Source organism: Stegodyphus dumicola, chromosome 4 (genome assembly GCF_044657685.1).
Source record: "Stegodyphus dumicola isolate Sdum_Otavi_A_Nest chromosome 4, ASM4465768v1".
NCBI classification, from domain to species: Eukaryota; Metazoa; Arthropoda; class Arachnida; order Araneae; family Eresidae; genus Stegodyphus; species Stegodyphus dumicola.
Window position 1 is genome coordinate 14407234 of NC_140771.1, and position 15112 is coordinate 14422345.

General features: G+C 32.0%; 1 protein-coding gene across 2 annotated transcripts in view; it reads left to right on the forward strand.

The window, feature by feature from the left end:
* The window catches only part of spn-E (tudor domain containing 9 protein spindle E), a 166414-nt gene that overhangs the window by 98452 nt on the left and 52850 nt on the right, over window positions 1-15112 (forward strand). For both annotated transcript variants that reach the window (XM_085814583.1, XM_085814585.1), the window contains exons 23-25: window positions 1658-1761; window positions 10302-10382; window positions 10473-10589. In XM_085814583.1, coding sequence (XP_085670709.1) covers window positions 1658-1761; window positions 10302-10382; window positions 10473-10589 — 302 coding nt within the window. The remainder of the gene's footprint in view (window positions 1-1657; window positions 1762-10301; window positions 10383-10472; window positions 10590-15112) is intronic.

Sequence of the window (15112 nt, forward strand, 5' to 3'; positions counted from 1 at the left end):
AGCCATGTGCTTGAGTTTGCTGTAGTCTTGGCGTACCAAATTGGTTTCGCTGTTGATATTGGCGTCTTCTTTCGACGTCCGCCGTTCTTCTACTTTCAAACTGGATTGCTAGCTCAAATAATTTTTCCAGTGTAGTCGGATTTCTCAATTCAATAAAGTCTTGCACTTGGGGTAGTAACCTCGGCAAAATCACTTGAATTATTTCAGGATCCGGACGGTTTCCATACAAGAGCTTGAAAACGTGAATTTTTCTTAAAATTAAACTCGAGAGGTTTTCCATTCTTTGTTGATATATACTGAAAAGTTCTGTTTCTAATTTCGCACGATCCCTTACAACAGGGAAGGCTTTTAGTAGGGCAGTCTTGAAATTTTCATAGGTATAGGTGGGACTTCCTGCTTGACCCAAGAGACTTCTGCCGATACATTTGAACCAGTTAAGCGCTTGGCCCCTCAAAGCGCTGGTAGCTAAGGTAACTTTTTGAAACTCGGGCACGGGGTAGAGCATGAAGTGGTCATCCAATTTTTCCAAAAAACTGGTTACCTGTGAGTTTCCATTAAACGTTGCTTCTGGTTTCATCGAAGCGCACATGGTCTGGACAATGTACCCAAATCCTTCCAGGGCGGCAGCTGGCATTTCTGGATTCTGAGCTGTTTCTGCAGGCAGCACAGGTTCTTCTTGAAACTCGGCCATGGTTATTCTTCGTCGGGCGCCACTATCAGGTTCAATGTTTCTTCTAACCTTCTTCGGAAACATACAATGACCTGACTAGAACAGAGAGCTTACTAAAGCTATGTTCACTAATTGTAGTAAGTAGACAGGATACAGACGAAGAGTATACAAAACCCTTTATTTTTTTCTTTATATACAGTGACTTCCGTACTTCGGAATACAATGACCCTCCACTCGGGGTCTAACTTAAAAGATATCAAAATAAAACTAAACTCTAATTTAACTTTAGAATAAGATTGGCCTTATAATAACAGGAAGCGTATGTAGCACAGAGACTGTGAACACTACAATACGTTTAATTTATCAAGAGGATTAAAACCTCTGGCCTGGAAGGCAAAGTAGCAACTGCGTAACTTCTAAGGTAAGCGGCCTGCTTCGAACTCACGGCTTCCTCTCTTCTGCTTGGCAAAAAGGCCACACTTAAATACTTGGCGTTCGCCAGACAACTTTGCATAAACTCCTTCACGCTTATAATTCTGGCCGGAAGTAGAAAATAAGAAGTGATAGTAAAGATTTAAAATAAAATAAACGTTAGTAAAACTTAAGATCCTTACAAATTTTCTTCATATCTCAAATTTCTCGTATATAGAAGTTTTGGTATTTTGAGGTTCCACTGTACTTCTTTTCAGCTATAACAATATATGTTATTTAAATTAGGTAAACTAAGCTAAAGCTCTTTTGAAATGAGCATTGTAATTTTTGGTGACTGGAAAGTTAGATTATCACTTTTCAGTATAATATTTTTGAAATTAAATGTGTTGATATGTCTTAATAAAAGAAAAAAGTTTCCCCCACTCCATAATGTTTTCCTAATGTTTAATTTCATAATTTATGTAGGCATTTTAATAAATTTTATTGTAATTTGAAGGTACGAAAGTTTTTTATTCTCACTCTTTAAGTATTCATATTCTTTGGTGCTTTTGACAGATTACTGGACTCCCTCATGACCAGGGTTTATTGTATGCATTTGCTTTGAAAGATTTGATGACCTGTTGTAGTGACAGGATGGATATTGAATTTGAAGGTCAAAAGTAAGGATTCAGGTTTCAATAATCATGTTGTTAGCAATCTATCACTTTTAGTTAGTGTATTTCTCAGATGCCACTGCTAATGTGCTATTTTTAAATTTGAACATGTAATAAAATGCGAAGAAAAAGAGGATTGAAGGAACAACCGATTTCAGTGCTACCATCTGAAAAATAAATAACTAACTGAAAGCGGTAGATCACATATTTGCCAGATTTTTTGTTGGTGATTATTCAGAGATTACATTTTATTTATTGTACTGAGCTTTTAAATAAAACTCTTTGTAGATAACTCTATATTTTCTGTATGTAGTTACTATATTAAACACAATAAATACCTTAAATATATTTGGAATTTTCAGTTTTAAAAATCAGAATGTAAGAAAGTCTATTAAATTGCCTAATGAAAATTTAGAGTTTATTTTGATAATTTGGATTGATAGAAATTCAAAAGCTTTGTTTATTACTTAAATGAATTCAGTTCTGAAACCAAAGTAAAAATAGCATAGTTTCTAATCAGTTTTAAGTCAAAGCTTAACAAACATATACTAATATACTAATGTGAGCTGTTTGAAGAGGGGATGCCTAAAGCTTTAGCTATGTGCATCAAATATTAGAGAAATAAAAAGGGAGTGAAAAGAAATATATGCATGATTTCCCATATATATGACTTTATTTCATAGAAGTTTAATGTTTCATTAACACTAGCATTACGGCATTTTTCGTAGACCTGTTAACTACAACCAGCAGTTATTTTGACCGCTTGTTCCAAATAAAAGAAAAGGCTCACTTTTTAGTAATATTATGTAAACTTAATGCCTATAACTATACATTTTGCTTGTTTAATAAGTAAATAAAGTAAATTGAGTAAGTACATGCAACCAAAATGTAATTTAATGTAACAAAAAGCAAAATAAAGTGAGTAAATGCATTAATGAAGAGACAATTTTCTATAACAAAGAGCTATAAAAGAGAAGAAAAATATAATAATAACAATTACCATTTCATACCTGCCAACTTTTACGAATTTTTTGTAATTTTTACGAAAATGCGTTTGTCTTTACGATTTTATGATCATAATCCATTTTTTACAATTTTTTTCCTTTTTCAAGTGTTTTTAGTGTTTTTTGTCGATATTTTAGAATTTTTCACCAATTCAGCAATTTTCGCCAATTGCATCGTGTTTTACCACCAACTACCGACTACTTCGAATCCAGTAACCTGCGGTTTCTCCGAACTCGCCACTTAACCAGCCAATCCAATGCGCTGAACTTGTTTCTCCCACTCTTTTCTTTTTTGAATTTTCTTAATACGTCGTTGTTACGAAATGAGTTAAAAAAAAACGTATTCTCAATATTTTCGGCCTGCCTACAAAGCCGAATTTCGAACAATTAAAGAATCCTTCAAAGGAAATAATTATGCATTTTTCAACGTGTGCGACTTCATAATAACTGTGGAAGAAGCGACATTGTGAAGCATGTTAAGTCTAAAAAGCATGAAGTTAATGCTTCGGCTTCGACAATGTCAAAGAAAGTGGATGTTTTTTTTTTTTTTTTTTTTTTTTTTTTTTTTTTTTTTTTTTTTTTTCAAATTCGGCTACGAATTCGGACGCCAATGTCATTTTGGCAGAGTGTTTGTTTACTGCATTCCTCATCGAACACAACGTGCCGCTAAGCGCTGCCGATCACGCCGGTCAACTTTTCAGACGGATGTTTCCCGACTCCAAGATTGCTCAGAAGTATGCTTATGCTTGCTCGAAAACATCTTCTATTGTGAACGAAATTGCTTGCGATGCGCAAAGTAAAACGATAGCTGCACTTCAGAGTACAGGGGAAAATATTGCCTCCTTGGTAATTAATCAGTTGAAACAACTTAACATCCCAATATCAAACTGCATTTCATTTGGTGCAGATAATGCTCATGTCATGGTGGGTGACAAAATGGGTGTAGCCTCTTTCCTCAAAAAAGAACAAAATGAATTAATTGTTATTAGATGCCCATACCACTTAATTTGGCAGCAGAAAAAGCTGCAGCTGCTTTACCATTAAATATTGACCAGCTTCTGATTGATGTGTTTTTCTATCTGGAAAAAAGTGTAAAAAGGAAAGAAAACCTAAAGAATTTCCAAGAACTGTGCTCTGGTGAAACAAGAAAAGCTCTGAAACATGTATGCACGAGATGGTTATCCTTAGGCAGAGCGCTAGGAAGGTTTATTGAACAGTGGGATGCATTGCTAAAATATTTCCACAGAGACCAAAACGAAACCACAGATCCCATCAAATTTATCGGCATATAAGATTCCGAAAACCAACTTTGCTTCTAATCAAAATGCTTTAAAAGGGAAAAGCCAACACACAGAATCAAACCCTTTAAAAAGAAAATGCTTAGAAGACTTCTCAAAGGTCAACTTGAAAGTGTAAATACCCTTCTACAATCAGCTTTGCCAAAATCTCCCCTGCTTATCCAAATTCTTAATGATCTTTTGAAAGAACTTTACACTAAGTTTGTAATGCCGTCTGTTGTGAAAAACAGTGTGTTGATTCGTGTTGCCTATAATAGTTTGGCAAATCAAAAGGATGACAATGATCTTATAATTGGAAATCAAACCAGGGAACTTGTAAATTCTTTGAAAGATCATGAGAAAAAAGAATTTTTTCAATGTGTTAGAAAGAACCTTTCCTCAGCCTGTGATTACGTTGTAAGGAAGTTTCCTTTGCAAAATGAAATTCTTTTAAATGCTGAAGTGGCAAATTTGAAGCAAATTGAAAATTCATCTTTTGAAAAGATTCGTTTTTTTATTGATAAATTTCCATTTTTGTTAACAATTAAAGAAAATGAAGGCCATAATGATGCTTTAGATGAACTATAGAACCAATTTTCTGCTGCACAGTTTGAAGACTTTGCCAGTTCTGGAGACTTGATTTCCTCGTTGGTACCTTAAAAAGAATAAAAAGAGCTGATGGAACACCAAAATATGATAGACTATTATGTGCTATTCTTGTAATTCCACACAGTAATGCTGAGTGCGAGAGAGTCTTCAGTGTTGTGAAGAAAAACAAAACTATGTTTCGTTCTTCAATTTCACCAAAAACTCTAGAAAACATTTTAATTGCTAAATGTTAAGAGGAAACTAATTGTTATGACAGGAAATTTTCCAAAGAATTTTTGGCTAAAGCCAAAAAATGCACTCTAAATTCATTGCAATAATTTTTTTGTGTAACATTAAATTCTTATTTTATGTTTCCTAATAAATTTTTTAGTTACTACTTAATTGAGATTTACTAATGTAAGTACAATTTTTCTTTTTTCTATTTGTATAAATTGTTATTTTTTTAATATCAAAGCATGATATTAATTCTTCGTGTTCTTCTGAATTTTGGAGAAATCTTCTGAATTTTTATCTTTAGAGGTTGTCAGGTATGCCATTTAATAAATTGCCTCAGAAAAATTTTCAATATGAAATAAATATATTAAAATTTACACATAATAGTACTTACATTACTCGGTTTTGCAGTGCATACAGATTACTAATTTTTTAGTTTTACTTGTACAGGTTCCACAAACATATTTTTTTACTTTATTCATACATATTCAAAGTCTTGTTGCCTTTTTATGCATTTATTTGGCTTTGTTTACGTTTACGGGAAGGGTTGATGCAAGTACCAATTCTCTTTTCATTAGTTTGTGATTTTGGATAAAATGTACATCTTTCGAAGCTCCTCAGCCATATTCAAAATAAAATCATGACAGCTGATATTCTTATATTCAGTTGTTTCTTTGTAAATTATGCATGCATTTATCACAGCCAAAGCAAGAATATTAAAAAAAAAAATGAGCTGGCGAACGTCAGCATGAGGGTTTCACTGAATATTTTCTGGTCATCTGGTCCAAAACATAAGCTCCATATTTGATCGAATTGTAAAAATCCACAACTTTCAGTGTCCTTTTTTCATCAGATGCAATTTCCAATGTTGGGTGCATGGTACTCTTGAGCAGAACATTCTTGTTTTTTTTTTTTTTCCTTGATAAGATGTAAGCGTTATATTATCATGCTTAGCAATCTTACTAAATAAAAGAGAGTTCATCCCTCGTATTTTTGAAAGAATAAGGTACTTCTCTTTTTAAACAAATTATTGTGCCAATGTAGCTTATCTCTGAACTCCTCATTTTTTTTACTAATTTTCAGCGGAGTAAAAAAAGTGTCTTTTATCAACACTACTTGCATGCAGTACTTGAGTTACTAGCAATTATTTTTCTCCTTGCATACAAAGTTGGCCCACCTTTTTCTCATAAGACATTCTGCTGAAGACGTTTCCTCGTTAACACATGTTGAAATTTAGTTTATATATCACGAAAAATAATCATAAACAAAGTCCAACATTAAAAATCAGTGTAAATTGTTAAACATTTTTGAAGTACTAGTTTTGATATTTTTTTGAACTATCTGCTCCAGCTGCTTAAATGCAAGTGAACCAAATAAAAGGTGAAGAAAAATAAGGATAGAGATAAGATAAGAAAAGTTGGACAGAAGGTTAAGCTACAGCTGCCATCTATTGATGAAAGAAGAAAAACTAAAACAAAATATCTTTAAAGACTAAAGATAAAGATGGATTGCAATTTGGGTCATTAACTATAACAGAAAAGTTTTTTTTGGATGTGAAAAGCTTCTAAAAAATTCAGTTCACCAATGAACGATGTTTTTGAATAATTTTGGCAGCAGAAAAATGGAAAGTGTGATTTTCATTCCAACAATGCTGAGCAACAGCTGATTTCTGTGTTTCCTTTTTCCTAACATATGCCTCATGTTCTTTAACATGAAATTTTAAACCTCTTTTTGTTTGGCCAATGTAAATTAAACCACATTGGCAATCCTGTAAATACCCCAGGAATTCATATCCGAAATGGAGTCCGTAAGCATGGAACTAGGAATTTTATTGATAGGAAAGAAAACAGCCCAAAAGTTAAATTTCTGCAAAATACGTGCAGTTTTATAGCTAATTGACAGAAAGAAAGGAATGAGAATAGAATTCTTATAATCACCTTAAAACGGGTGATTATAAGAATTTTGTTCTTGTATTCTGTTCAGGATTGTATCTTTTGATGTGTTCCGATGATAATTTTTTAACTGCACTGCTAATAATGTTGGGTGAAAAGCCCCTGTCAATAGCAATTGCTTTTAAATAATTTAGTTCTTGATCAAGAGCTAATTTGGAGGAGCAAACTTGAAGTGCTTGGAAAGCATAGGAATAAAATGAAGCTAACTTCTGTTTCGTCGGATGACATGGTTCGAAGTGTGGTGGAAGGCAAACCGATGAAGGTTTTCGGTAAACAGTAGTATTGTAGTCCGACATGTTACATGTGAACCAAAATGTCGAGGAATGGAAGAGAATTGGATATCTCAAGTTCAGAAGTGAACTGAATAGCAGGATCAATGGAATTCATTATTGAAAGAACATTATTTAAATCATTTTCGTTACCGCCAAACAGGATTAATGTATCGTCAGCATAGCAGAACCAAACTGGGAAGTTTAAAGTTTCAAATATTTTGATGCAAAATAATGCATGTAGTTATCAACAAGGATTGGAGTAAGAGGGCTTCCCGTGGTTAATCTCTGAGTTTGCTTATAATACTTATTTTGGAAAATAAAATGTGTTTGTTTCAAACAGAGTAACTGAAATTAGTTCATCAATTTCGATGCAAGAGAAATGAAATTCACGAAGTCTAGTTTTTAGACATTTTAATGCACCTTCCACTGGAACATTGGTAAATAATGATTTAACATCAAAAGAAACCATGAGGAAGTTTTAGGGAGAAATACTTTGAACTTTTTTTACAAACTCTATTGAATTTTTTAAGGTGTAAATGTTATTATCCAATAAAGTTGAAAATCTAGAAGCTAAATATTTAGCTAACAGGTATGATGCAGTGCCTAAATTTGATACAATAGGGTGGAAAGGAATACCACTTTTATGAATTTTGGGAAGAGCATATAATCTGGCACAGTTCGCAACAGATAGGATAAGCGATCGTTTTAAGTGAGTCAGAAGAATTTATGAAGATCCTTATCTGATCTTACTTCACTCTTTATTTGGTTCATTTGCACTTAAGCAGCTGAATAAGATAGTTAAAAAAACTATCAAAACTAGTACTGCAAAACATTTTTAACAATTTACGCTGATTTTTAATTTTGGACTTTGTTTTTGACATGTTGAAATATTTCCTATTTTCCAAACTGAACCATCATTCGCTGTTTCTTCATTGTTTTGAATTTCCTTGCTTTGGATACATCTTTCTTGTTCTTGATTTCTGTTTTGTTGTCTTTCACTACTTTCTCGAGCTAGACTACTGCCATTGATTTCACTTCCGGAAGCTATACCAGTAGGAGGCAATGTAATATTTTCTTGGTATAAATTTTTACTTTTCTGTTTCGTGAATAGATTTTCTATCATACAAATCGGATTCATTTGTTTCAGTAGGAATAATCCAGTCCTCGTCGAATAAATTGGATATAGTTTCAGTATAAAATTCATCAGCAGGTTCTGTTTCTGAGGCGGAATTATCATCAGAAAGGCTTTCAAAAACTTTCAGCATCTCTCCCTTCGTTAGGCATTTTTTACCAATGCTTCTATGCAGAATGATAAACAGGTCAGTACAACAAAACTATGCAAATGAAGTAAAGTATATTTGTGTCTACTGAAAAATAACTTTTCTAACACAAGGAAAACGTGTAGACATCTAGCATGCAAAAATTCCAACCAGGTGGTTTTTTTCCCCTCCTCCTCCCCTTTCCATTCACTTCTGTGAAATATGTAATCTTCCTTACCAAAAATACACTTGTTTATTTATTAGCAAACCGGAAATACCTATAAAAGTCTTAAAAATATGAAAAATATGTAATTTCCTGGATAAAGTCAAAATGACCGGTAGCAATAATTCTATATATAAACAATAATATAGGCAAAAATAATTATTTAAAATGGACCAAAAAATATGTAATATTTTTATATCATACGTTTATAGAAAAAGTAAAAAAAAATATCAAAGTTATAAATAAAGACTTAAAACATTTATGATCAATTAAAATGGAGGTACGGTCAAAATGACCGCTGCCGTAATTCTAGTGTTAAGCTTCAATTTATGACGTCTTTGGTCTTGAATTTAATTTTTGCAATTCTACTTTGATTGTAGTTTAGACCTGATAAGAGTGCAGAATACTGGTAGTTTTATTGGATTTGAACCTTTTCAGGCAAGCTGACTACATGCATGTTCTCATAGTTTTCACTATGTTTAACATAAATATAGTCAAATTTCCCTTAATCCTCTGTGTTGCTTCTTTTTAGGCAGGTTCTTTCAAGTGATTTGGCTTTGAACAAGCAAACAAAATTGATCATAGCTTTGTTTAGATCAGAATAAGCCGTCATTTGTAATTTACATTTACTACAGTGCAACTCTTTAAGTACTAAGACAACATGTTAACAGACTAACCTCAGAAAATATGCACATATGAGTAATATGCTGGAATGTGACTAATTGTGTCAGGATATTAAACTATTCTCATTTAAAGAATAATTTCACTAAGTTGACTTGCAGATCTATGAATTCTATGTAAAATGTGGCTGTAGTTTAAAAGTTGATCAAACTGCTGAATATTGGTAGTTTGATCCATGTTTAGATCCTAGTGAATGGGCTGGTTGCATGGGTATTAATGGATTTCTCCATGTTTAGTATAAATATGAACAAGATTTTTAACCTGGTTCATATTTATAGTAAACATTTCCTCCATAGAAACCATAGTCCTCAAGTCCTCCAAAGAGATATCCCTTCGCTTTGACCTTAGTGTTCTGTGACATTTAATTAAGCAAACAGTCTAAGAAATAAGTGATCGTGTGTGAAATTCATGTGTGAATTTTATTATTTATTACATGACTTTTCAGCATATTTATTTTCAGTCAGTGCTTATTCCTTTACGTCTTGGAAAGTATGGTGTTTTTTTTTTTTTTTTTTTTTTTTTTAATATCAATGGGAATTACACTGATAATAATTACAATGAATTATTAATAAATTAAGGTGAATTAATTTAATAAAACAACTCTGTTAATTTGAAAATATTGTTAAAAAATTAAACTTCACTATAAAGAAGTTAGAAATGTATAAATATAAATATAATTGATGATTCAGCACTGTTTGGCAACTTTTTAAAATTGTGGCAAATTTTCTGTGATAGTTTGCTTTTAGAGATGAAAAATGTAATATGTAATATTGCTTTCTAGCTGTTATAAAAATTTAGCAATTTTTTCTACCTGTTTTAGAGATTTAGCAGCTAATTGTAGCAGGTATAGCACTTCTTCAACCTGCAAAATCAAGTATTTTTTAAACTCATTTGAAGTTTAGTAGGAGTAATCCAGTCCTACTAAAATACTTTTTTCCAGTCGAGTGCTTAAATTGTAATAATGTTATGATTGATTAAATAAAATGAGACATTTATACTTTTAAAAACCTTTTTCCCCCCCTAGAAATGTTATATTGTTTTCTTCAAAAATTTTAGGGCTTATATTAAGTTTCATAGAAATAATGACATGGATGCATCATCGATACTTCAGTCTGTATATCTGGCTGTGAAGATGAGGTATGCATTTTTTCCAATAATTTTCAGAACTTTTAATAGTTTGTTGCTTTGCCAAATAGTTGTATAAATCCTGTATCTATTTTCATACAGGCTGTTACGCATTCCACTAGGACTTGCAATTTTTAGCCATGCTGAAGCAGAACGAAAAATTCAACAGATAAGGCAATCAAAAAGTTCTCTGTCTGAAAACAAATTTCCTATAAACAGGTCTGTCTGTCTAAATTAATATAATATTCGTATTTGTGATAATTTTTCTCTGAATGAAATAATTCTGAGTATTAAAAAAAATATAATAGCTATTATTTTTTAGTTACAAAATGTGTTAATTCCTTCCTATTAGATAGTATGTTTAAAAAAAAACTTTTAAGTTTGGTTACTTAATTTATGCTGTTGGTGTATTGGAGTAGAACTAGTTTTAATTAAGAGTAATTTATTTTCGTGTCAATTTTCTTTCCTGATTAATCAGCTGGTTTAAACATCTTTGGCTTGAAGTATTCTGGGTATGGTCTTTGAAAGTATTGAAGGTAGCTTCATTGCATCATGCATACACTAGTGGACCACTTAAATCATTTTTTATGCAAATTTTATTTGTAAGTTTTATATCAGGATTTAGTCAGAATGTAATAAAATAACTAAATTGTCATAAATACAAAAATTGCCCGACACTTTAGTTGGTAGCCAAATTTCCTTTAAATCTGCTGTATAAAAATGTCCAATTAGAATTTTCACAAGCATTCTTTCTCTATAGCTTGGATTTTCAGACTTCAAAGATAAAAAAAAAGTCTGATAGTGAGAAATTTGCTCTATAAATATTCCCTTCATGGATATCCAACTTTTGTTCCATTACACTGGCAATATGAAGATGCAAAACAAATCTTTCATAGTGGCTTCCAAGATTTAATATAACTGTTTCACTTCTGGTATAGAAAGAATTAAATTTCCCAGCAAGCCTATAAATGAACACCAAATGTCACTGTTTGCCCAAGAATTTTATTTTCAATTAAGCCTAATGTGTCCCCCTCTTTTAGTTTTATTTTTCTTGTATAGAATTGACAAAATATCCTAATTTATACAGTTTAAATTAAATAAAATGCAAAATTACTAATAATAACTTATATATTAAAATCATTTTTGTATATTCGCAAAGCACAAAACTTAAAAATAAAAATGCCGATACGTATTTTTACATCCTATTGTTGCACTCACATATAAAATGTAAATTATTGTATGAGACATTTCTTATATTTGAACAGTATATTGATTTATACTGTTTAGTCATGTATTTTACATTTATAGATGAAAGTAGTATGTAATGCTTGTAACCAGAGCCAGGATAACAGTGAGGCTCAGATGAAGGGCTAAGAGGTACACTAAATAAGTTATGAAATTTAAGAAATGTGTTTAAAAAATAAATTATGATAGTTAATTTTAAATTCTGAAATGTATTGTGAAGCACTATTTTAAAGTAACAAATTTAAAATAACAAAAATTGCCCTATATTCTTGAGCACTTGCCTAGCTTGTGTGCTTTTCTTTAATCATTTAAACAAATCAAAAATTTAATTAACTATTAATAATTTAATATATAAAATTTGACAAAAACACAATTTCACATATTTTGTATAATTTTCTACTGATTACTTTATATTTATCCAAAGTTCAAACTTTTTTAAGGCACTGAATGATAAATCATTATGATGGTTTGAACCTGGCAGCCTCTTTTGCAAATAAGATTAATATATTATGTATGCTTTTGTAGAATTTAAAACTGCAAGAAAATGAAAGCCAAATAAGTCTTGCAATCAAAAACTTTAAATATGCATAAAGCTGCATGCTTAATTAGAGATATAAAGTTTAGTAATCCTATCATAAACTGTCATAACTGACTATCATAAACTGTAGCCAAACTTTAGATAAATTTGCAACGAATTATTGCTATATCTAAAATAGCAACTGAGCATTGAGAGAGTGTAAAAGACCCTTTATTTAAAACTAAGGGAGAACAGAAAGCATGAGTGGTTTTTTTAAAGCTAACTTAAAGTAATAAAAAGTTCAATATAAAATTTTAATTAAATATATTAGTAGCCAAAGGCTATGCAGATTAATTTAATGTGAAACTAGCCGACAAATCTAACCAACGTGGAAATTTGATATCGGCAATTGTAATGCAAGGCCAAAGACTACAAATCATATCTAAGCTAGCAATCTAGTAACATGGCCTAGAGAGGCAGAACTTCTGTTTTAAAATCTAAAAACCTCAGTTTAAATACATATGCATTCTGGCATGGAAACAGGAGGAAGAAGTGACAGTAAATATCTAAATCATTAAAATAACTGGCTAAATAACTTAAAGAAACCCTACAGAGGGATTAATCTAATATTTGAGTGATGATGAAAGGTGTGGCTGCGTGGGTATCTTTATTTCCCTCATGTGAGAGATCCATATTGTGCTGAATTCGAAAGACAAGGGGCAGCGTAAATAATTTATTTGGGTTCTTTCTAGGATATATGCAAAAAAATAAAAATTAATAAACTTATAAAATATTGATCTCACAGTAGGGTGAATAAGTTCCTGTTTAGATAAAAGTTCTTGTTTAGAAATAGTTCAAGATGAGGCTGTCTTGAATAAATCAAATCAGCCAGTGGTTCCCGGACTGAGCTGTGTCCAAGCAGGATGCTCATCGTAAGGCAGCGGTGAACCCGGCTACCTCGCTGTATCTCTTGGCAGAGATATTGACATTGCTCTACGCAGAGCAAAGCAAAAATTTGCTTGTGGCTGAGCTGGAAAAAACCGAGGGAATGTTTCTCTCTCTACTTACTGCAACTAACTCTTTATTTTTCTCTCTCTCTGGAACTGCGTTCCATGATTTTTTTCAAGTTGTCCTGGGCATGTCGGAAAACTTCTAGGATCCTTATTTGTCCGTAATTTTTAGAAGCACCTCTTGATTGGCGAGAGCACTTTGATTAAAAACTGGATATGATGAAGACAGCCTGGGAAAAAGTCTGTGGGAACTTTCCGGTTGCACCTGGGGGTCTCAAACTGGGTGGTCTGAGACTATTTCTAAACAAGAACTTTGAACTATTTCTAAACAAGAACTTTGAAATTTGGGGAACCTATAAACTAATGAAAGGGAACTGAACAATGTCTCCTTTGGAACAACTATAAGAGGAACAAAAAAAGCTGAGATTGTTTTGTGACTGCTGGTCACTTCCTCTTTCCTAAAATTTGCTAAGAAATACTCTGTCCGTGGGAACTTTCGAGGTGGTCATTCCTTTCTGAGAACTTCGTGAGGGTCGATAAAATAGCTTAAGACATTACAATATGAACTTGTTCCCCTTAGAAAATCTTCTATGGAGGTATCCATTTCTGAGCAAATAGCCCTCTTATTTTTGCATTAAAATAAATAAAGCAAATATTAATGAAGGATTGCTGTTTCCTTTATGGAAAATGAGAGAAAATATTCTTAGGAAATCTGAAAATTTAGCTTTAAAAATTATTATATCAACAAAATATGACATAATGTTAAAAAGAAAGGTTAATTAATTTAGACTGTCAAAAATCAATTAATAAAAGAATTAAGTTGCAGAAAAATATTTGTTCATAGTAGAAGTGAAAGAAATTATATATATATATTTAATCTCACCACTAAAATGAAGGTACAGTACAAAGTCCGAAATCTCGACGTCTGTTATTCGGAATGATCTAAAATCCGGACCTCAAAGCCACAAACTTTTTTTTTTGGTATGCTTTACGCATGCGCATTTGATTTTTCCTTCAATAATAAAACATGTGGAGATTTTCACTTAAAAATTCCAATTCTTAATTTCACTTAGGCACTAAATAAAATGCATCAATATGAAAAAACAGTCACATAAGCATAAATTTGGGAGATTAATAACTTGGCTCCATAGCTGAGTGCCTGCTTGGCATTTCATCTCAAACCAAAACATCACCCATTTTATATCCCTGACACGGACCTGGCCAGTCATTATTTATTATATTTTGCTTTCATCACTGCATGTTTATTGATACATGACAGCTTCAGTAATAACTCATGCACTGATGTCTAAACTTTTTTTTGTATTATTAATTGAATAACAAGAGTAAGGCAACCTTTTCTGCTAACATTACGCTTGGCGATGATTATAGATTTTTTAAATGCTCTTAGAAATGTTGACAAGAAAAAATTCAAAAAATTTTTTTCATATGCTAAAAATAGATTTTGTTAATGAAACTCATGGGCTAAAAGATTACAATTAGTGCTATTTTAATTAAGAATAACTGATATGTTATTCATTATAAACACAGAAGCGGCGGCAGAATATGGCAGCACCGGGCGGCAGAAATTAGGGAAGACACAATTTTTGAAATTTGGGGAAGCACTGAGCGGGAAAATTAAGGAATGAGAAGTTTTTTATAATTTAGGGGGGAAAGCACTGGGATCCAAAAGTTAGGCACAGTGAAAATTTAGAACTTAGGAAGGTGCTTTGTAGCAGAATGTAGAGACTGCACCAGGCAGTATCTAGCACAGGCCCTAGATAAAGCCTTAAGTATATGTGGGAGTTTATTTATTCAGGACTCAGATTAGTTTTAAGCATGTGCAAGAAATAAACGTAGATATAGTAAATAACTAAACTAATACAATAATTCAGTACGCAATAGGAACAAGACAAAATTTAGCGAAACAACTTGGCTTTCATTGCCAATCTTGTTATACACATCCAATAATG